The sequence below is a fragment of the Ambystoma mexicanum genome, chromosome 5p (genome assembly GCF_040938575.1).
Source record: "Ambystoma mexicanum isolate Mex_15411 chromosome 5p, UKY_AmexF1_1, whole genome shotgun sequence".
NCBI classification, from domain to species: domain Eukaryota; kingdom Metazoa; phylum Chordata; class Amphibia; order Caudata; family Ambystomatidae; genus Ambystoma; species Ambystoma mexicanum.
The window spans coordinates 1,111,601,130-1,111,625,714 of record NC_090930.1 but is presented as its reverse complement, the minus strand read 5'-3'; the positions used below and the strand labels follow the sequence as shown (position 1 = coordinate 1,111,625,714).

General features: G+C 46.0%; 1 protein-coding gene across 2 annotated transcripts in view; it reads left to right on the top strand.

Moving 5' to 3' along the window:
• The window catches only part of KDM1B (lysine demethylase 1B), a 1,796,634-nt gene that overhangs the window by 454,050 nt on the left and 1,317,999 nt on the right, over positions 1–24,585 (top strand). For both annotated transcript variants that reach the window (XM_069613586.1, XM_069613587.1), the window contains exon 8: positions 1,911–2,115. In XM_069613586.1, coding sequence (XP_069469687.1) covers positions 1,911–2,115 — 205 coding nt within the window. The remainder of the gene's footprint in view (positions 1–1,910; positions 2,116–24,585) is intronic.

The window sequence follows — 24,585 nt, the reverse complement described above, 5'->3', positions numbered from 1 at the left end:
TTTACAGAGCGTCCTCCAAACTGTGGGGGTATCCAACCAGCCCACAGTTGCAGCCCCACTGTTTGTCTGACCAAGCCTATCCTTGAAACAAAGGCAGTTGCTTCGCCCGCCTGATGGGTCCTATGTGCACAGATCCTATGTTCCGATTGGCACCCAGGGTATCAGCCGCTTCCCACAAGAAGCTGCAGGGGTGTGCGGCTATTCAAGCTGTTTCAGGTTTGGGCCTCGGACGAGCAGCAGAGGATGAAACTTCCTAAGGCGTCTAAATTTAACTCGCCCAAGGCACTCGCCTTAAGCGTGTGATCGCCCAATCAGTAAATTAGGCTTTGCGTGCGTGCGTGTGTGCGGGTGGGCAGAGAGTGCAGCGGCTGCCTGTACTCCTCCTAGACTGTTTTCTTTAGCACCATGTTCATTGCTCACCACTTCTCAAACACTGATATTGTTGTTAATGGTCTCCTGGAGCAGTTAGCCAACTTGATATGGGATATCCTGCTGAAATTGGGGTGTTTCCAAAAGGATATTTCGTACTGGAGCGGAGCTCATCATTTAGGCAGCCAGCTTTGTTGGTTGCTCGCTAGCGCCCCCAATTGTAGGGCTTTTTCAACTCTGCCCTTTTGGCTAAGGGCTGATTTCACACATCATCCCTAAGTAACTTGCCAGTAATATGCCTCAATGCATATGTTCCAATGTTTTCATGCATGATGCAGGTCTGTTTTGATTGTCTAAGCCTTAGCTCCAGGCTCCTTAACATATGAAGTGATTGTGGAACTTAAGAAAGCCTTCAAATAGTAAGACATCACTCAATAAGATGTCAAAGTAACGTCACCAAACTCTTTGAGCGGCAAACTAATGAACACCACAAAATCCGCCTAATCGAACAATCCTGAGGTCTCTTACTTGGGACCAAAAGCTTGGTCAAGAGTGACAAAGATTTATATGGCTGAATGATCTGAATACATGATCCCAAAATACTCACTTTTTGCGAACTGTCACATAGACCATGCTCCAGAATGATCATGACAAGATGAAATCATCTGGCACTTAACGCAGACCCAATTTTGGCACAGGGATGAGAAGACCGCACTCATCATCACAAGAAGATTTAAATGATATGCGCTACTTGGGGTGGTCATTAAGGAAGTAACCAATATCACGAAGAGAGGAAGCATTTTGTCATTGGGCAACTCCACTCTTACGAATCAGCTTCTTTGTATTTTCACATTAGAAGTCTGAAGGATTTCATCCTATGTTGATACTACTCCCATCAATGGATGTTTGAGGTATGTACCAGAAGACACTGTTCACCTTACGTTAGTAGGTCAGGTCACAGACCTTGTCAATACCTAATATCATACCACCACCCACCAAAACCCTGACTCCAGCCTCACTACAAATCTCTACATACTTGCAGTTATTACACTTTCATTTACTTTGATCCCATCTTAGAGAGCAGATGTTTGCTTGTTATTTCTGTTTGCACGTAGAGGACCTAGTTGCCACGATTCATTCAGACAAACTGAACTCTGCAAGATGTCTGCACTCAAAATGCCTAGCCCTACTCATTGGTACCATAAGCTGCCACTGTTGTTTGTGGTACAAGGACTTTAGTCCGAAATAATTGAATGGTTATTATTGGTCTGTAGCTGCATACGTGCATTGGTGTCTTATACCAGGACCTTTGTTTTCAAGTTTCTTCGGCCTCAAAAGAACCAAATGTGCACACTTACTGAGCCATTTCATGTTCTAGCCGTTAATGTGTGTTTCAGAGTTGCATATTGCTAGATTGTGAAGTGTGTGCTTAGTAAATCTATTAAGGACCATATTGTCTCATTAAAAGTGTAGTACATAGGAAAATCATATTTCAAAGATGTTATTTTTCTGATGTTATCTTATGTTTTTCCTTCTATTAGAGAGTTTCGGAAGTTGCAAACAATTTTTGGTACAGTATGCTGATCCTGCCTCCATTGCTGAAGGAAAGTCCTGCTGCACCCTTGCTCTCTGCGTACTATCCGGATTGTGTGGGCATGAGTCCATCCTGCACTAGCACACGCCGGACTCCCAATTCTAACTCTGGAAAGTCTGGTCATTTTAAAGTTGTACCTCCCCATGTTCCTGGTGAGTTGTGACTGAAAAACAAACACAATCAGGTCTCTGAAAACTACCCTGCTTGTAATCCGCCTTTCTGTAGAAATATTCTTAATTGTCTTTTTTGTTTAATGCTAAACTAAGGAGATATGTATAAAACCATGTAGTCCTTTAACTTTCTTCTTTGCCGCTTGGGGATTTGTGCCCTTCCTACACGACACAAGGGGTCTTCTCGATGTTTATTATGTGGTGCATTTGTCTTTCTGTTTGTTGGTATGAATTGAAGTTCCCATTTAGTTTTGCTTGGAAGGGAACTAAATTGAGATTGAATTAGCAGGAGCTAAAAGCAGCTCCTTGGTATCCAGCATTAACCAGTGACCAGGTGCTACCAAACCGGGACAAGCAGCTAGAACGCAGCATTCAGCAAATCTAACTTTCACATAAGATGCAAAATGATTCTTTTTTCCATTATGCATGACTCCTTATACTTTAAATGTTCTACGGATGTCTCTTAATGTTTATAGATTGTCCCAAATGCAAAAGTACCTTCTGGTAACTGTTGGTGCCAAGCTAACCAGGCTTTTCTAAGATACAAGCAGGAGCCAAAAAGCTCCCATCTCACCTAATTTTCTGACCCTGCTTGATATAATTTCTCACTGTTGTTTTCAGAATCAGAGTGCCACCCTCGGCAAACAAAATGCCTGTAGTTTGTGTGATCCATAGTTGACAAAATAAATTTTCTCATTTTTTACTATGCTTCATTGAAGCAACTTGAAAATTAAGCGTATATATTTTTACACCCATGTTCACCGCATATTTTCTTTTTTTTCTGTCTGTACTATTTTTTGGTATATGCTGCATTCATTTTCCTCAGTTAGTTATACCATATTTGGTACTATTATAAAATATTGTCAATATATAGTAGAGGACAGAAGAATTAATGTAGTGCGGAGAGGTGCTATTAGAGGTTTAGTGTAGCTGGGGAGATCTGTCAGATATTGCCAAATGCAAGCCCAATAATCTCCAGGTTGCAAAATTGAGTTTGCTACGTCATGGAGGAGTTCCTTATGTTCATTGCACAAGGTATGCCTCTGTAGCTAGCCACTGTGGGATGATTTGAGTAGGGCCCTTGCTTCAGCATCTTGCAATCATCAGTTTATCAATCCAGCAGGCCCTCCCACCAGTTTGAGATCTGTCTTACCATCTGCAGGCCATTCTAGTGTGCATGATGCAGGTGCCCGTGCAATAGAGTCCTGTAAAAGCAGAAATTCTTCCCCAAAACTCTACCGAGAGGTTTTAGCATCGGGCAGCCCCATGTCATATATAGGAATGTTGGTTTTGGTGTAATGGCATCTAGAGAAGCTCACTTCATAGTCTGAATTAAATCTAGCCAGCATCGAGAGGGTGCAATAATACTGATGCAGATATGTGAATAGGAGTTTGTGTACCGCAGATGAAGCCGCTTAACACGGAAGGTGGCAAACATTCATTGGTTGTTTTAGAGGATGTCCCAGATCTCTCTCCCCCCCATCAATGACTTGCTATTATGGATGGAGTTTGCAAATCTATATAGTGAGTTGTGAGGTCTAGAGCAGCCTTCAGACTAAAGAACAAACTAGCAGTGTCCTGTGCAGCTTTAAGGAAATCCTCTTAAGGCAGTCCTCATCTTGTATACTAAAAGGCATGCATAGCAGTGGTGCAGCCCACTTCACATAATATTGCATGTGAAATGAATATCCAATCCAGACAAATGGTGTCCATGCTGATCAGTCCTAAGTGGCAAGGTTTTCTTTGAATCTGACTTTTAGGCTTCTGTTTTTTTCCAGAAAGAATAGAGCGAGTAGTATCTAGAAATATCAACTTGTATGCAGTCTCAGTGATGAAATGACTACTTCTCTGTAGCAGTACAGGAATGAGTAGTAGCTAAAGCTCCTTTTCAGCCCCACACTATTACTAAACCAGCAGGGATCCCAATCCTAAAGGTGAAATAGGGACAGCCCGAGAGGTATACCTTCATGGACTCTTTTGTTAAAGTTGGCTGAGGACAGATTATACTCTTCAGGAGGGATGTGAGTTGGTGCAGATACAACGCAAACAATAGTACAGCGAAACCAAAACAAAAGGATGTTCAATCAAGGTTCCAAAAAAATAGGATCTTTAATTAAACTAACAGAAATGCACACAACTAATGAAGGCACTAGTACTGCCTCCCCATAAGGTGGAAAACAGTAAGCCAATTTTAAAATAAATGGACACTCTGTGTTTGTATAGTATACTTGGGTATTCGGGTAAATATCTCAGCAGCAACATATCGGTTAATGAATGTCTCTCAAAGGGTGGAGAAGTGGGGCTAAAGTCATTACGGTCCTTTAAGGCAGACCGGGGGTGTTAGTGGGGGGGGGGTTAGTGGGCTTCTTTAAATACGTGTGTCTCATGCCTTTGAGGCTCAGCCATAATGAGCCAATATTTTCAGTGTCCAACCTGGTGTTTGGGTTCTTTCGGTGCTGAGCCGGAGTAGAGGAGCGGCAGCAACGGGTTCCAATGATGCAATACTGTTTGGCAGTTGTCTTGAAAAGGGGCCTTTCTTCCCAGGGACCATAAATCACCCTATTCAGCCCAAATTAGATGTTCGCTCGTGCTGAGCACTGAACTCATGCTCTAGAGAAATGACACCTTCAGTATAAGTTTAGCATTTATTAAACATATAGCATAATATAGCATAACTTGGGAAAACAATAATAATAGGTCGAGTAATCACAAAACTTGGAGCAACACAAAACCTTGAGAAACAGTCTATACGCCCCTCGAGATGGTATCATTAATCAGCACTGGAGCCCATGGTCATCTTAAGCTAACTGTTGCCAGCCCCGCTCAGATGACAGCGCTGCAGGTTGCCGCACAGAGAGTAAGGTTCCTGGCACTCGCTCTTGCTTGAACCAAGTCTGCGGATCGATCTCCCGCCCAGTTCTGGGTGCGTGCAGCTTTTGTGCTCTCGTGCCATCAATCAACATGACACACAGTTCCAGAACCTTCATCGTGCAAAATATGTTTGCCAATGGAAAAACCCAACTCTCTCTGAGATGCTCCCTGCTCCTACCCCTCCCTACTTGGAGCCCATCTGCGAAAGCACAGGAATTTCTTATCTGTATGTGTGCAAGGCCGTTCCAGGCCTTCTCAGGGAAAGAGGATTTGTTTACGAAGCCATGCAGAGCTACAGTTGCAAAGGCAGAATATTCTAAGAGAAGCTGAAATCAATTAACCTCTAGTGAGCAAGCTCTACCAGGGCTGCACTCATAGCTTAGTGTCCATAGTGCTTCAAAGATTGGCTATCTAAGCGCTATATAGGTGCTATAATGCTCCAAACACTCCAATACCAATCTCTATTAGCTACTGAACTGGGGCCTCCGCCCTGCCTGCCTATGCACAAGGCATAATGTAACCTTCCACCCCTACTAGGCCTGCATATTCCTTGTAGCTCACTAATGCGTAATGGAGCTCACTAGTACCACATTACTTTCAGCATTTAGCACATACTTTGAATAAACTATTGGGTTTCGCTCTTAATGCAGCCATATAGGGCCCTAATATGGAAATATGGCACCTTGTATCTCATGACAGCAGTGGCGACAGCTAAAGGGTCGGAGATGCTGCGGATGGCAGGCGATGTCAGGTCAGCTCCCATAGACACCTTGGCGGCCTCGGGCGTGGAGAAGTGGAGACTGTCCTTTGGAAGTGATTGGCTCGACTAGCCTCTCAAGGCGTTTGCGCACTGCAGCAAGGCTGGTTGGACGACAAAGAAGTTAGTAACCAGGCTGGCTGTGACAAGGTGGAGATGCTAGAAGACTTGCTGGGTTCCACGTACATAGGTGGCAGAGCTCTGTGATTGAGAGACCTGCAGAGGCGGTCAAGCGTTGAGGTTGAAACTGACTCCACTGGTTCTCTTGCAGCAGCTTGAACCGGTTGAAGGTGCACAAAAGGGCATTGTGGTGGTTTGGAAATGCAGGGAGAGCTAGGATTTGTTTCCTTGCTTTTGTGATTGCTGGGGTATCAAGGTCTCGTGGGCAAGGTGAGTCCTTTGTTCTGCTCTTCCACGCCAGGAGGATTGTCTTTTGCATGCCATGGTCTTTCACCTCCACTGAGCAGGGTCCTGATTGCAGAGAGGCCGTGTTCCCGAGTATTGTCACCCCAAATATGCCCTTAGGGTGGGTAGGGAGAAGATCCTTGGACCCCTTGAACTTCGCCTCAGAGTGTAGACTTTCAAATAGACTGTACCCAATGTGAGGGGTCAATAATGCAGGGTGGGCAAATGTTTGTTGATTTACCAACATTTGTCATTTTATTAAAGACATTATGTTAAAAAATGCCTCGCTATCCTTACTCTGTTGAGGATTTCCCTGCCTAAACAAAGCTAAGGGAACACACTCTAACACAGGATCACCGGCCCTCACACTAAGCAACAAACACATAAAGAAAATATATGGCAATATAACATCACATGAACAACATTCACAGTCCCTGAATAACCTTTGTAAGGAAGGCATGGTATCAAAGTAAGACAGACATAGTTTTTTTTAGTTGAGAATTTTTATTTGAATTTGTTTTTAAACAATTTTTATTGATTTTTACAACAATCAAATATCAAGACAAATGAAAATGAGAGAAGTAAAAAAAACAAAAAAACAAAAGAAAAACCACACACATCCGACAGTTTCAGTTCTTAGCTTCTATGCATACATTTACGTGTCTTTTTTTACTGCCATACCCCTCTTTCCCCCCTTAACTCGAGCTTACTCCTATGCCTATTCGATGCTTTTTTCTGGGGGCTCTTCCCCTTCACTGTTCTCGGATGTGTCGTGTTCACTTGGACTGGCTTGGGTGGACCGCGACAGTGTGGCCACCAGTTGTCTCTAAGCTATCGGTGGTCCCACTTAGTCTTCCTCCCCTCTTCTGGCTGCCTCATTCCATACTACTGATTCAGCTTCAGCCCATTTCAGGAGGTCATGCCACCACACCTCTATCTTGGGTCTGTGGCATGTTTTCCAGCTCATAGCAATTCTACGTTTGGCTAGAATATAGGCTCGGTCCTTGAGTTTGCACACATGTTTCAGGTTGCGTGGTCTGGTGAATCCTCCTGCTATACATGCCCACACGGATTCCACCTCTAACTTAATTCCTTTCTCTGTTAAGCGTTGATTAATTTCGCCCCAGAATTTCCCAAACTCTGGGTATGCCCAGAACATATGTGCCATCCCCGCATTCACCTCCCTACATTTGGGACATGTTTGTATCTCTGTGCTCTTGAATCTGGCGATCTTTTGCGGGGTCATGCACGCCCTATGTGTTGCATACAGCTGGATCTGTTGTAGCCTTGCATTTGCAGACAACTTTTTATGGTACCTCTGTGCTCTTTCCCACTGCCAGTCCTGCATGGTTATTCCCGTGTCCTCCTCCCATTCCTGTCTCAGCTGGGACACCTCCTTACCCACCCTGGACATCACCAGCTCCGGGATACCCTCATGCCCTCCTTCTGAAATATCATATATCATTTCTATGGCCGTGTCTGGTTGTTCTACTAGTTATATTTCGGACCACGTCTCTTTCACCCGTTTCACCACTCTGGTGAAAGTGATATATTGCCCCGGGTTTACCCTGGTTTCATCGACTACCGTTTGGAAATCCAGTATCTTCCCATCCCGCCATACATCTCCCACAATTACTATGCCTTCCAGCTCCCAATGTTTGCATATCGTTCCCCTTAGTTGCTCATCCACTCCATGCAGCATCACGAGTGGCACCTGCGGGGAGCATGGGGTTGGGTTATCCATAACCCGGCATGCCTTGTGCCATGTTTTCCAGCCTAGTTCCAACAATCTCGATCGCCCTTTTAACTCTGTTTTGGGTAGCCATATCAGTTCCTTCAGGAAAAATGAGGAACATTCGTCCCTTAACAGTCTGGATTCTGCTGTTGTGTCTTCCGACAGCCACCTAAGTGATCATAGTTCAAGGGTGTTTATTAAACTGTAAAAATGGGTGAGATAAACACCTAATCTAAAGCTAAATCTAAGATGGGAGCAAGCTACAACCATCAAATTTATTTATTTATTTGGATTTATAAAGAGCCCAGCGGCCCGGGGGTACCGTGGCGTTGTTACAGGATATTCATTTATGACGTTACAGATAAATCATGGGCAGTGGTACAGGTAAAAACATGACAGCGTTCCAAAGGTTACATAGGAACTGTGTTGTAAGCAGTACATTTGGCAGTAGACTAGTTGAAGAGATTAGTTTTTAAGACCTTCCTGAAGGTTTGAGGGATTGTTCATTTCTCAGGTTGCGAGGGAGCGCATTCCAAGCTTTTGGTGCTAGGACTTCAAAGCTTGTGCCGCCAGCTTTGGCTCTGTTGAAGGCTGGGAATACAGTCCTAGTGGAGTCTAGTCAAACGAAAAGGGCCTATACTAAGAAAAACCTATTGCCAGTCCTTACCTCTAAATACAAAACAGTGTGGTATAATGTTCACAAAGAAAGAAAGACGTGTTCTCAAAAGGATAAGTCAGGATGTTATAGCCGGGGTCTCCCTTCCCCACGCTTGAAGCAATGGACAAGGCAGTACTCTTGAGCACAGCACAGTTCTGGGCTTCTCCGGCCCGAGTTTACAGTTCCTTTTCCAATATCAGGGCCTTCTGTGCCCAAGTCTCTTTTATGCAAAGTCTCTTGCTTCAGGGACCTGATGTATCACAAACAACAAACAAAAGTTCCTTCTATTTCTTCACGTCGGGCGATTACTGGCTCCCCCTGGGCCGGGCTCCGATCCTTTTCACAACCTCAGCCTCCCTCAATAGGGCTCAGACCATCAACTCACTGTGGACATCCCTCAGTCGGGTTCATTTAACAATACTGTTCACTTAGTTCAGCACATGTCAGACTTTCGACTGTACAAGGGGTTTTAACTCGACCCTTGTAGGACCACTTTGACATCTCTCGCTCGCCTCCCCTGGGGCATCTTGGTTCTTGCATTTTTCTCAGTTCTACATATCCTCCATGTTCAGGATTAGGGCATTTGTTAGAGTCTTTAGAATGAACACCCACATGGCGCTGTACCACTCTAATCCTAATACCTCGGTTGTTCACAAAGACCTTTGTCTATTACCTTCTTTTCATTATGTAAATGTTGCCACTGCAACCGCGAGCTTAACACAGTCCGGGTTTACTATCAGTTTCCTCAGACTCGCCGGCTGTGCTGAACTTGTTGGTTTTTCTTCTGCTGGAGTCACGGACTGTACCACGGCAGCAAGCTCTTTTCCCCGCCCTGTTTATCAATGCAGGAGGGCCCCGTGTACCATTGACATCTGCCACATCAATCGCCAGCTGCAGTTCCCGGTCTTACTCTTCCTTTATCGAAGGCTTAGCGGGTCTGTGTTGAAAAGGGCAAGGGTAATTCCCTCCTTGTTGTACTTTCGGTTTCTTCCGCCTTTCTCCTTCGTTTGAACTGCCATCCCGGAATAGCTGCTTCCTCATGCTTTCAGCCTTGCTCAAAGTGTGTTCTTGTGCTCTGCCTTTTATCCCTGTGGCGAAGGGAAAGGGCTGTCAGGTGTGCCTAGTTATTGGCAATTTCCTGATTGTGCCTGACCCTTGTGTTGGGACATGTCAGGTAAATGGCTCTGTTAGTCCGTTGTCTTTCGCGGTGTGAGAAAGTATGTGTGTAGGAAAAAGATTTTAAATATGCTACGGGGTAGTATGGGGAAAAGGTGTTATAAGGAAGGGATACCGCGTCTCACCTGTCGGTGTCCCACTTCCACTTCCAGATGACCCCCCATCCAGGTGATCCTCCCATACTGGTCAACCCCCAGGAACTGGATCCAATAGCAATGTCGGTCTCCTGGCCACCTGGATGACAGATCCCCGGGGACTAGCGGGTGAGACACTTTATGGTTTCTCACACCTTCTAATGTCCTGTGTGATTTCCCTTCCCCAAGATTCAAAATTAGGTCTGTTAGTGTTCAACCAAAGAAAGTAATGTCTGAAATCAGTTCTTGATATTTCAAAGTCAATGAAAAAGTTTGTTTTCCAAAGTTTCACTAGCAAATTGCTTCTTCTTGGTGAAATATCGCTTTCCATTTTCTCCAAATACCATCAATGGTAATCTTGATTTATCACCTTCCTCAATAATACTTTTCACGAGGGGGTGGGCACATCAAGGAGTAGAGCCCCCTGGATAGCCCCCAAAGTGCTATCAATGTGACCCCCACCCAACCCCCTGAGAAACTCACATCCTGAGCAGCATGCTGGATGAAGAATGGACCTGGCGCACCAATGATTGCTTGAGTTGCGGCACCAGCATCTTCAATGGGGCTGACACAGTCCCAGAGCCGACCCGCAGCTCCACAAACTCTGCAATCAAGAACGCAGCTTGGAGCGGGCCCCAGACAGCGAACCACGAGGGGCTAGGTGGTGGGGTCAGGCGTGCGCCACCCCCTGCTCCTTCCCACACCGGGGGCTCCAGAGTGGTGTGATCACGGGCCTCAGGCCCCCACCCCCCCGGTAGCCTTCATTAAAAGCTTGGAGGGGGAGCATGGGGGGATCCGCAAATAGGGGCTTCACAGACTACATGTGGGATCAGGGACTAATTGACGTCTGGTGGGATTCCAACCCGTCAGTAAGGGGCTTCACCTTCCACTCACTGGTCATCAGCACCAGAACAAGAATAGACTACCTCTTCATGGAACAACAGCACGTTAATAGGCTGGGTTCCTGTGAGCATATCCCAATCAGTTGTTCAGATCACGATTTGGTAGAGGTGGAAGTAGTCCTATCAGGCTTGAAACCCAGGGAATCCCTCTGGCGTTGTAATGACCTCCTCCTCCAAGACAGTCTTTGTGGAGGAAATGAGGGGTGCCATTGAAGAATTCTTCCTACATAATGACACAGGGGAAGTTGGGAGGGACATGGTATCGGACGCCGCAAAGGCAACATGGAGAGGCCTTCTCATTAGGGGAGGGGCTGCCAAGAAAAGGATCAGAACCTTGTTGTGCAGAAATCTCAGAGGAGAAATTCGCTTTCTGGAAAGGGTAGAGGGTAAGGAGGTTGGGAAAATGGAGGAAGACCTAAAAATGGCTAGAGGTAAGCGCCAGGAGCTGGGCGGGCTGGGGGAATACCTCAACGGTGTGCCGCTCTCGAAACTCCGGCCCCAAGAGAGCCTTGAACTAGATAAGCCCATCACACAAGAGGAGGTATTTAGAGCTATTTCGGGACTAAAGTTGGGGAAAGCACCAGGAGAGGATGGCTATATGGCAGGGTTCTATAAGGCATTGGCAAGATTTCTGGCAAGGCACCGTGCCACTCTATTCACCCACAAAATGGCCATTGAGAGGGCCCCTGTCCTTTGGGAAAGCACTAATTACGATAATTCCAAAGGTTGATAAAGACCCCGAGGACTGTAAATCCTACAGACCGATCTTATTACTCAATGTGGATGCTAAACTTTACACGAGAATACTGGCCACTAGGATGGAGGGACTTATGCCGAGACTTATCCATTCAGACCAAGTGGGTTTCATCCAAGGTAGACAGGGAGCAGACCCCCTCCACCTCATGAGAACAGCAGTGGGGGAGAAGGGGACCCCGGTACTTGTGGCCATAGATGCAGAAAAGGCCTTTGACCGGATGGACTGGGGTTTTCTCAGTGGGGGGGGGTTTTCTCAGTGGGGTGCTTAGGAAATTTGGCTTCGTAGAGGGGATCCAACGGGGCATCCAAGCCTTATACGAAGGCCCATCGGCCAGGGTCATGGTCAATGGGTGTCTGTCTCAGACATTTTTCGCTACAATGGGGGACGAGGCAGGGGTGCCCACTATCGCCCCTACTCTTTGCCCTGACAATGGAAATACTGGCTTAATATCTCAGGAGAATCCCCCCCCCCCGGTAGAGGGTATCAAAGTGGGAGGCAGAGAGTTCAAACTGTGGCTTTGCGCGGATGACGTTATGCTCCACCTGACACGCCCCGCCCAGTCCATCCCTGCGGCCATGAAGGTGATTGGAGAGTTTGGGAGGTTCTCGGGGTTCAAGGTGAAAGTAGGCAAATCTGTAGTCTTCTCTTTTGCCTCGGGTCCTGGAGCTCTAGGTGGTTCGGCAGTGGATTACACACAGCTGACCCCGAACCCAACACACCCAAATGCATTTTGCGGCCTGAGCCCCACATTCCCCTGGGCAGACCTTACCCCCTGGGCCTGGAAGTGCTTTGAAGCAGCACCCCACCCATGGGTTGTTCAACCGCTCTCCAGAAATTCCACTTTGAATGACAGCCCAACGTCCTCAGGAATCTATGCCCACCACAGCATCAACGAAGTGGAGGTGTCCTAATCAATGAGCAAAGGTATGGCAGCCCTCCTTGACGAAATAAGCGGATTCAGGGCGGATATTAGCAAAAGACTCGATGGGCTGGCCAAGAAAGTGGCCAGCATGGCGACTGTATCCAAGGGCTCGAGGCAAATCAATCTTCAGTTGACATACTAGAGTCCCAAATTGACAAGAGACTATTGGAGCTCGAGAGAAGAGAGGAGAAGTGTGCGCTGAAAATGGATGACTTCGAAAAACACGAGCACTGCAATAATCTAAGACCTTTCGGGTTCTCAGAGCTAGAAGGAGAAGCACAAGCATTATTAAGGCTATAAACGAGGTCATCAGGAAGATCTTCAATGAGGACAACACTAATGAGCCCACAATCGATAGAGCCCACAGAGCATGTGGGGGCGCACAAGGCCCAAGATCCATGCTGGTTAGATTCCATTATTACACAGCGAAATCAAAGATCCTGGAAAGGGGTAGCAAGGGAGGCCTGATGGACTGGGGAGACTCACAAATCACAGTATACCAAGACCTGTAAGCATTCACCCTAAACAGGTGGAGACTGCGCACCTCTGACAAAATTGCGAGTGCTACAAATACAATCTTAGAACGGAAGATGACATTGGCAGAGTGACTCAAGAAATTCTGGATGAATCGGATCATGGGCCCTGTTGACAGGCCACCGCAAATTCAAGAAACTGAACCCAATGTCCCCCACAGGGCCAGGGAGACTCCACCTGGAAGGAACACCAGAATACGACTCGCCGGGGTCCAAAGAGATCGCGGAGCACACACCTTAACTTGACTCTGGATATGAAGCAACTTCCTGGCAGCTATCAAAGGATAGAGAGGGCCCTGCAAGCCTCTCACAGTGGTACAAAGCTCCCACCAGCCAACAAGACAATCGCAATGGTTTGGTATCCTTAAAAAGCACAAGGGTGCGGGGGAGGGGAGGTGAATGAATGTCAGGGAATATCAATGAATGTCAAAGTACTGGGGTTATTGGGGGGGCTCAAAGATGTTAATTGAACCTAAGAAATCCCGAAGATGGGGTAGCAAAAGGTGGCCGGGCACAGCAACGTCTTCAATACCGTCGATAGACCAGTCGCCAAGAGGGGGTGGCAGTTGGGGAGGTTTGTTATTCAGAGTTTTCAGGTTGTACAGGTTAACTAAAGTTAAGACCGCTTGACAGCAGGTTAGAGTAAAAAAATACGAAAGAAGGGCTTCAGACCACATATTTCGCCTCAATAATAAGAGGAGTTACAGAGCCTGGATCAAGGCCCTAAAATGATAGACATGCTGAATACTATGGCACTGGGTTCCCTAAACGTTAGAGGGCTAAATTCCCCACACAAGATATCTTTAACGATTTGTGAGTTCAACTGTTTGTAGCTGGACCTCTTATCCCTGCGGGAGACCCAATGGCAGAAGGGGAGGGAAATATCCCTTAAAGCTAAATCCATAGCTGGGGTCTTCCTTGCTTCATGATGGTCTGAAATAAAAAAGGAGTCACCACAATGGTAATAGCCAATAATCTCAACTTCACTTTGAAAGCACAATTGAAAGATCCTGAAGGCTGCTTTGTAATGGTGAAAAGGGGCATTAGAGGCCGTGCACTAACTGCGATTTCCCCATACTGCTCGAACGATGCCCAAGAACAGTACTGGGACTCAATCAAGGGTAAGATCCAAACTTTTGCCGAAGGTTCACTGATAATAGGGGGTGACTTTAATATGGTCCTAGATCCCGCGCTAGACATGAAAAAGACAGATACCCACATAGCACCCCAATCACAGTACAGGAAGGCTGCAGCCTTCCAGCAGATCAACACGGAGCTGGGGGTGGCAGATTCACATACTCCGATTAGAGAATATTTTGAACTAAATGATAATGGCGAAGTAGCGATCCCGGTAGTCTGGGAGGCCTTCAAGGCCACAATCTGAGGACTCCTGATGGCGATGGGAGCCAAGATAAAGAGAGAAAGAGCAGCGGAGGTGGGGGCGCTTAGGGGGAAAATTGAAGCTCTTCTACCGGGAGGAAAACTGAAAACTCAGATGTTCCCAGGGGACTGGAGCAAACTCCAGGAACATAAAGTGAAGTTGAAAGCCATTTTGATCGACCAAATCGCGCGCAAACTAGCGTTCCTAAAACAGAAATACATGGAAAAGGGGGAACGAGCCGATACAATTCTGGCCTGGAGATTGAGGGAACAGAGGAAAGCCAGAAGAGTGGCGGCCATACAGACATCGAAAGGAGAAAAGCTTCTCAAAGACCCCCAGATAGCTGAAGAGTTCCAAGTTTTTTTTACCAAACTCTCTAAAGAGCAGAGTACACAAGCGACGTTGCTGATGTAGACTGTTTCCTGAACTCCCTTCCGAGCCTGAGAATCACCCCCGGATAAGGCAGCTGCCCTGGAAGCTCCCATCACTGAGTAGGAAGTTGTCGATATGATCAGTGGATTGAAGGTGGGGCACTACCCAGGGAAGGATGGTTTCACGTTCTGCTTTAAGAGGTTCCGCTCCACCTTAGCCCCTTTCCTGACCAAACTGTTTAATAACGCGGTGCTAACAAGCACTCTCCTGAGCTCCATGTTTTCTGCGTTGATAATAGTCATGCCGAAAGATGGGAAAGACCCATCCCATTGCCAATCCTATCGCCCAATCTCCTTACTAAACACTGATGTCAAAATCACGGCGAAGGTGGTGGCCAATAGACTGCACCACCTTATGACCACATTGGTGCACGGGAACCAGGTAGGGACAATCACGTGCCGTCAGAGTCTGACATCGTGAGGAAAACTGTAGACTTAATGCACAAAGCACAACGCCTGGGAACAAATGCATACCGGATCTCCATAGACTCAGAAAAAGCCTTTGACAGGGTGGAGTGGGGCTACATCAGAAAAGTCTTGTAAAAAATGGGCCTTTGTAGCAAATTCAGTCGCTGAATTTCAGCCCTATACAACAACCCCTCTGCAAAGGTGGCAATGAATGCCACCACCTCATCCCCACTCCTTTTGACCAGAGGCACGAGACAAGGCTGCCCCATCTCCCCCTCTTTTATGCTCTTATTACGGAGCCCCGGCAATCGCGATTAGGGAAACCCTGGAGATAACAGGAATCCAATGTGGTGAAATCGACTTTAAACTCTCCCTATTTGCCGATGACATCTTATGTTACGTGACAAATGTTGAAAAGTCCCTTCTGGAACTCCTTGTCCAAATAGAACGATTCGGTAGATTCTCAGGCCTGACAATAAACATCCCCAAGTCAAATGTGATGCCTATCAGAGTCACTGACACCACGACAGAGGCAGAAACTCCATATGTAGGATGAGAATCGAGTATTCCCTGTACCTGGGCATTAATCTATCCAGTGACTTTTGGAGGTTGGTAGAGCTTAAGTTCCTCCCGCTACTTGAAAGAATGAATGCAGACCTCTCCCGGTGGGCACCCCTTATGTTGTCTTAGTTTGGGCACATGGTGTCTGTAAAGATGAATATTCTCCCCCGCCTCCTATATCTGTTCTCAGCACTTCCCACACTCCTCCCGGAATCCTTTTGCGCCAAATTAAAATTCATGGTATCTAAATTTATATGGAAAGGGAAGAAGCCCAGAATTAAGTTCGACAACCTGACTCTCCTGAGAGACATCAGAGGCTTCGGTCTTCCGGACTTTGAGCAATACAACAATGCAGCACAATTGCGAGTCATGTTGAAACAACTTGGAGACAATCTGGGCACTTATTGGACCTATATCGAAGACCTGCTGACCCACCCTAAAAAAAAATCAGAGACCTACTGTGGCCCACAAGCAAAGTGATTGCTGGCCCCATCAAAAACCACCCGACCCTGGCGGTACTCAGGAGTCTATGGAAAGAGAACAAAGCAGACACTGCCCTCTCCTCCTGGCCATCACCACTGAGCTCGATATGGGGCTGCCCACTTGACATGGGGAAAAGTGGTCCCCGTCGTACGCAAGTTTGGTCAGATAAGGGGCTAGAGAAAGCCGCCCAACTGTTCTCAGAAGGCCACTTTATCGATGATGAGCCCCAATCCAAGATCCTGGGAGCAAACTCCTTGAGTGTCTTTGAATACCTCTGCCTGAAAGGAATTGTGTCCGACCCAAGATGGTGTTCTAATGTATGACAACCCCTCACACCGTTCGAGAAGACCCTCAGCGAAGCCTCCTTGAGGAAAGGGATTCTCTCTAGAATTTATAAGATGCTTGCCACGGCATACCTGACGGGTAGGAAGAAGTTTAAACAAGTGTGGAGGGCCTATAGAGGGGAGGAAATTCCAGATAGCCCTTGGAGTAAGATGTATAAATTGATGTTCTCTGGTAATCTGTATACGTCCGCAATGGAGCACAACTTCAAAATGCTACACTGTTGGCACTTGCCCCCCTTGAAACTCTCAATGTTTGGGGGATCGTCCCCCCTCTTCCCCAGGCAATGTGGTCAAACGGGGTCATGGTACCATATGTGGTGGGAGTGCAGGTATATATTGGTCCGAAGTCCTTAGCTGGATTAGAGACACGACTGGCATAGCCCCAAACCTAGATCCCATTCAAATGCTATTGGGCGTCCCAGGTGCTGTTGATGAAGATCTCAGATTCCCAAATTTTATCGAATCTATGCTTCGAGCAGGAAGGGTATCCCTGGCCAGAAATGGATGGACATGGCCCACCCATCAAGGAAAGAGTGGATGTGCAAGCTTTGGGACATATATATATGTATGAGAAACAGTTTAGCCCAAAATGACCATAAAAGAATGTCTGAATGCATGATTTGGCCGATTTTCAGCCGTTAGAAAATTCCAAACCGCTGAAAAGTTCGACCAGATCACACATTCGGTGGTGGGGGCTGCATGGGGGTGTTTCCCCACGCACCCTTGCTAACTATATTGAGCAGGGGCTGCGGGGGTGTCCCCCGCAGCCATCCTCAAAAAAAAAAAGAAAAGGAAAAGGACTGCGGCGCCTGTTCCCGACCACAGAAGTGAAAGTTAACAGGCGTTGCAGGGACACAAGGTAAGTAGGGTATGGTGGGGATGTGGTGGGAGTGTGGGTGGAGGTGGGGGCCAAGTTGTAAATGTTCAGGGGAGAAAAGACTGAAGATTATTTCGGAAAAATGATCTTCTGTCTTTTCTCCCTCGAACATTTGGATCGCAGGCTTTCAACCCCGATCTGGAGAAACTGGCAGCAGTGGTTAACGACCATAGGGAAACATTCTCTCTTGATTGGGGAGCCTAAATGTTGAAATGGGGAAGTGGAAATTCTAATCTTTGACTGATACATGACTTGTCTCCTGTTTAGAAGTGAACCCCGGTTCCCCTTGTGAAACATGAGTGGAAGTAGCCCCGAAGAACTTCAAAAAGAACCTTTGCCACTAAAAATGTTCTTACACCGGCTTATGTAGTCAATCCAATGTCCTGTCAGTTGGAATGTTTAATTTTGAGCAATCTAAGGGTGGTAGGTTCAAGGGAGGGGTTTGGGGGTAAAAGGGTGGGTGATTTTTATTGCCAAATCTTGTTTGTATGTATTAACCTCTGAAAATGCCCAAAAAAAAGATGACTTGTCACAGTTTAAAATAAATTCAATATCCACAGCCACCAGCGATACACAGTTATTGGTTAACAGTTAGTATTCTCTTCATTACAGTTTTGAGTTTCACAATGGTATATTTATCAGTATCACTTCTTAATGCTGCTGCTTCAACTTTAACAGCTTCACTTCTACTTCATTGACTATGTGAACATTCACCTTTTGTCTCACAGTTCTCTTCTTTGTTTGGACTACAACAATATTGCATCCACTGACAACCAGTTATACCACCACAGCTTTTGCACTTGTGGACTACTACCAAAGCTTCAGTACTTTAGACTTTTAAACAGGCTTTTACAAGATATATTTCAAAGTGCTTCAGTAACTTTAAGTAGACAAGGCACTCTTCCTCGAAATAACTCTCTTCAAAGGGGAAGCTTCTTTGCCTCTTTTGTCTGTCTGCCAAAATAATAACCTGGATTTAACTTTGAAACTCACTTCTCTGTCTTCCACAGTCTCTGGCCATACAGGTTGTGTCCACTTCAAAATAGTCTTTACAAGCAGCCAGTCTCCTTTCCCCAACCTTATCTGTAACATTCTGCCAGTTATTAGCCCAATTAATTACCCAGAAGCCTTGGTGGCACTATCTTAGCTTCAGGTAATACTTGCACACTTGTGTCTTAGGCCAATACACTGTTATCAGCTTCACAGTACAATTAGATCGCTTCTCAGCTCTGGGAAAGGTTGGTTTCAGTGTAAATATGGGGAGACTCTTGGCTTGGGCAATGCTTGTCTTTTTCAACTTTTATATACTTTAACTTCTTTGAATTAAATGTATGTTATGTTAGAATAAAGAATAGAACTCAGTCTTTTTTTTAAATTCAGAATTAGGCACATGCAACCACTTCTTGATTAAGTTTTCAGAGTTTAAAGATGTGTATTCAATTGTATTCCGGTGTGAAATGTGAGGAATCTGAGGGCATCTACACTTCTACTCCCCCTGAATCCTCCTTTCAGATGGCGAGGGAAAGGCCATAGCTCTTGGATCCCGACCATGGGGGTGGAAATGCGAGGGAGGATCACTGAGGCGGAAGTAACTTGGGAAGTGGGGGAGAATGTCTTTGGGTGAGGCATGATATCCCCCTTTCCCTTGTAAAAAAACAACCTTATACCCCCCCTGCCTTTGTAGGGTGTTTTCAGTCCTTGCCCCTTTCTTGCCCACAGTCATTTCACCTTAAGACACCTTTCATTGTAATAGCCAGGCATGTCCAGTTAATTGGCCTAACCATGGTCAGGCAAGTGAAATGAAGGATTTACACCTGCAACCCTTTAACTAGTCACAGGTGTTTAAAATGGGTGACCGCGAAGCAGTGAAGGATAGAAAGCTGGGAGAGAGACATCCTGGATAAAGACAGCCTGAAGAAAGAGATGTTGCTTGCCAAATCGGAGCAGGCTGGAGAGGAACCGACTGGCAGGAGCCAGGCCACGATCACCTACATGGCCCTCAAGGGCCTCTCCATCCCTCCAAAGACCCACTTGGAGTCAGACTTGGCGCTTGTGGCACCAGACTCACTCACTCCCATAGGATAACATTGGGGATTGGACTTGTAGTGCATTGATGGGGACAAGATGGATGCCCCCACATATTTCGGTTCCCAGAACTGCATGTGCAGTCTAGTCTTTTGGGTGTGGTTCAGCCCAGAGACACCTGGGATACCCAGAGACTATTTAAGCCACGCCAAGGCTGAGAAACATGCTTTGTGTTTTCTGTACCTGCAGCGTGACACTCACCACGTTCGGATTGGTCTCCAGTAGGCCTGCATCTTTCTTCTGCGCTCAGCTCCTGCAAGAACAAGAACACCGTTAGGAACAGCCTTACCTTGCGGCGCTACTGCCCATCATTCATCGCTCCTTCTGTTCTGCAGGCATCTTCGGTTGTGTCATTCCCATCCCGGCACGCCGCTTCCTAAGGAAAAGGGAAAAGAACAGAAAAAAAGGCATTAGTAAGCATTCAGCAAATTCTCGCTTATTTTTAAAGACTGTACGAGCTTCAAACGCTTACCTGAATTCCAGCTGCTCTTGGGGAACTCTGTCTCCGGAACTTCTCATCCATCTACAAGAGGGAAAAGACACTCCAGGTTAGCGTGGAAATATCTAGAGGTGACGCATACCGCGCTTACTCACCGCATTTCTTCTTCATAACCGGCATCCACGCTGAAAACGTCGCAGCACCTAAAAGACAGAGAAAAAGAACTCAGTTCAATACAAATACGAAAGGGTCGCATCGCGCTCTCACTCACCTTCAGCACTACTCATCTCAGCAGTATGTCGCCATCCCCGGACGCTGGCCATCATCTAAGGGAGGAAAGGAACGAAGTTGGAGAACTGCTCAAAAGACTCATTATACTTACCTGTCGGACTCTTGCCAGTGAAGTAACTAGGCAGCAACGAACCCCACATCAATCAACGTGCCCCTGCGCTGAAAGCAGGACGGAGAGCACACTTTCCAAGAAAACAAGGTGAGCTGTGGATCAAAGGGAAGGATTGGACCCTGGGGAAGAAGGGGTTCAAGCACACACAGACAATAGGGAGTTAAATTCTACCAATCCTGTGTTTCAGGCCCAGTCTTCAGTAGAGTAGACTCCAGGGAAGGGTTTGAGGTTGTAAGAGGTCAGAACAGGCTGAGTGACGACCCCGTGGATACCAGGTGAGTGTTACATCATGAGAGGGTTGAGAAGCCTGCTGTCTTCCCTGTCCCATGTCCACAGCAGGAGCTGTGGGGCACCGAAGCCTCCCGATTGCCACTGGCCGCTGGGAGAGCGAGAGGGGCTCTCTGTAGCTTCTGCTCAGGGAACGCAGAGCTACATGCTGCAAGATTCCACGGGGGCAAGTGTTGCTCGCTGGGGCTTTCACAAGGAAAAGGCGACGACAAGCATAACCAAGAGGCCGGAGGAGCAGTCACATACCGGTGAGTGTAAAGAAGAGTCCACTCATACCGGGGCGATCCGTGGGCTGTAAACAATCATATCTGAATGCCGAACGAACTGAAAACTGTTACAATTGCTGTGGAAGTTCAACGCAAGTAATTTTGGGTACCGAACAAGATACAGAGTGTTATAAGTACTTTTGAGAAGTGCAACATGTATTACTGAATACTGAACTAACTTAAAGATATGGTGAACATATGTGAATACAGTACAAGACGAAAACAAGTGGTGAACACTTTTGAATAAAGTAAAAGCAAGTGCAAGCAAGGTGGTGGAAAAGGGTGAACACCATGGATAGAAGTGTATGAGATACGTGTTGTGGCAAAGTCAAGAGACTTCCAAGAAGAATCTGAAATAAGTGTTGGCCAAGGACACAGGTTCAGAGAGAGAGAAAACCTGTGTTGGTGTAAACTTGAAGAGTACAGATGCATAACAAAGTGCTTGGGGTTATCGGTTGCATGACCTGTGATGGGTGGAACGTGTGGTCCGACAGCTACACCTAGATCGAGTGACCCCACTACTTGTAAAGAGTCAAGGAAAGCAATTGTAAAGAAGCTTGTATTGCGCAACGGTTGCTGAAGTGCATGAGAAAGGCAGACAGAGAGCAACCCATTTGAACTATTGAAAAGCTTGAATGACTAAGGAGTAGAATTGGAACTGTGTTGAAAGCCAGGAGATTTGAAATTATCATTTTGAAGCTGGAAGAGCTGACCTCTTGGGAAAGAGAATCCCATGACCTTTTGAACTGTGTTGAACTTTTAAGGAAGGGAACCCCAAGGCCTTTTCCAACTGTTCTAAACTTGGGGAAGGGAAAGCTGAGTATAAGCCAGGAGCTGAAATTGTTTTTTGAACACTATTTATTTTGCTGCTGACATCCCTACACATTATGTATATTTAGTTGTGAGGGCAAGTATAGGTTTTGGACACAGACAGACTTTTGAGTTGAACTTGCCGACACAGACTATCCTTCGTTTTCTTTAGGTAGGGAAGTCTCACCATAGCATAGGGCAAGGTAGGCCTTACTCCATACTGACCTTTAAGGAAAATAAAACGGTTTATTTTGAAAATTGAATCTGTTGTCTGGGTCTTACTTCATGCTGCCTTCACAGAAAGTAAAGGGTAGAGTTCAGTTCTCCATTGGGAATCACAATTAGGCACACACAACTATTCTTTGATGTAGTTTTCACAAGGTATATATTGTAACTCTTGTATTGTCAAAGTTAGGTAATCGGTAATGGTCCTCGCAGCGTTCCCTCTCCTTAATTAGGGACACACGACCACTCTAAGTGATTACAGTCTTTGAAGAGTGGAACAATGGATTTGTGTAAGGTTAGATTCTCATGCGAGTAAAAGACTTTTAACGTTCTACGCGAGTGATACATTGCCATTGTTCAGAGTATCTTTGATGCATTTAACAACTTCCACTTGCTTAAAGTCTTGTGCGAGTTAACGTGGAGCTGGTTACTATTACCCGCAACTCTCGTGCAATGTGTTATAACGCTGTGCTTCACTCACCGGCTTCATAGACACTTGCTCTGCGGGTTGCATTGCTTTCCTGACTTCTGCCACAAATTCTGCTGTTTCTGGCTTGGTGGGGGACCCACACCCTTCTTGAAAGGTGTGTCTGGCTCGGCCACACGTTTTGGGAGTTCCTTTCACTCATCAGACCCATGGCTTGATAATTACTTCTTGCCTCAGTCTCCTGCACGTCCACAGCTCGGCAATCAGGCTAACATGTGAAAAGACCTCTCTCCTGCATGTCCACTGTGCAGCCTCTGCACTTTAGAGTTTGGGGGAACAGGACTCTTTCAGAACAAGCTGGTGAAATCTGCTGTCTCCATATTCCGGCGTCCTTCTTGTTCTCTCACTTCTGATCGGTTTGCCAGCCTCGTGCCTTCTTCCTTTTGCTAATGCTGCAGCAGCAGCTCGTATTCCAGTCACAGTTCCAGCTCCCTCCACTCCTTCTAATTGCCTGCACCTGAGGGGGCCTTTTATGCCTCCCAGGTTCCTTCAGCTGTGGACTGTTAGGTTTGATAGCCTGACTTCTGCAGCTGTATGCCTCATCAGCCCTCTTACTCGTCTCAGTACTTCTAGGATTATGGGACTTGTAGTCCCTTTCAACAAAGTTAGTTTTTTCCACAATTGAGCTATTGTTAAGGGTAAATCTATTCCTCTTAAATTCACTACAAGACAGACTTTTAGAACTGAGTGTTACAGAGGAGTAGTTTGTTAAGGATTTCAATCGGGCGACACACGCCTTGGTCTCAGCCTAGTATGTAGCGAACTGAAATGCCTTTTTCTTTATTCTATGCGAATTCAAATTGAGGTGGCACACAACTCGTATCACACCCCCTTTTTCAAATACCCTGGATCACAATGGACCATGAACCAGGCCGGTTGGTGAAAAGGCAATATTTTATTTATTTTTAAACTTCAAAAGAGATCATACCATTTTTAATACGGGGCAGCAATCACCAATGGGGTGCTAATAACAATGAAAATGGAAGCAATGCACTAGGTTAACCTTCTAGTAGAACATCTACACAGCACACATGAATAGGAGCACTTTTTTAATTAGGAGAGATAGCACTCAAGTTAAGGGTTCCCCTGAAATTAATCAAATTCTGAGTGGATCGAAAGACGCAGCAGGTAGTCAGGAATAAGGGAGAGAAAGCAGAATCAAAATCCAACCTTCCCTCACAAACTAAGAGGCGAAAACCCTTTGCAATAGCATGAAATGACGCTCGGAAATGGCAAATAAATAATTAATATGCTGTTAAAACTTTGAAGTAAATATGATTTCTCACTAAGGCAACAATACACAAACACTAGCAATCACAAGGTAATGGATCAACAAGAAGCATACAAATCGAAAATGAGTGGAAGTTAAAACATACTGCAGCCGAATGACACGTTGGAAAGTTGCAATTTTCTCAATTCTTGCTTTAAATTCCCCAAACAGTTTTCAGAAAATACGGGTGATAATAAAGTTTTGGCATCTATATAGGAAGTATCTAGCAGACGATGGTGCAAGGGAGGTTCATCCCAGTTCAGAGGATAGTTGGGATACCTATATTAGCATGGTTCCAAATTGAGTGGAGGTGGGAACTATTTAGCTCCTGCTTCTAGCCTGGAACAGCCTGGTTGGCGTGACATCACCAGCTACCAGGAGCTACTATTGGCTCCCCAGGCCAAATGCTTTCAAAGAAACACACCTATGTGAATTTAACTCTGTGCATTTGGCGCACACTGTAAATAAACATTGGGGCACATCTAGAAGACATTTAAAGCAGAAGGTGTCCTAAATAAACGACAAAAGGATAGGCTTGTATCTTAGGCCAAAGTTAGAATTGCAGAATGCTATTTGCTAGCTCCTCGTTCCCTACAGGTAGATCCTGGTCACTGGTTAATGCTTAATACTGATGAGCTGCTTTTAGCTCCTGCTTATGCAATCTTTTTTTTTTTTAAACTTTGGTTTTATTGGCATTTTAAAGAGTATAACAAGCAGGCAATATTTGTAATCATCAGTTGTTCACGGTGCACTTGCCCAGCAAACTCCCCCCCCACCCACCCAACCGCCCCCCTCTTCGAACCCCCCCTCCCCCCACCCCTCGTTTTACCAACATGATCCATGA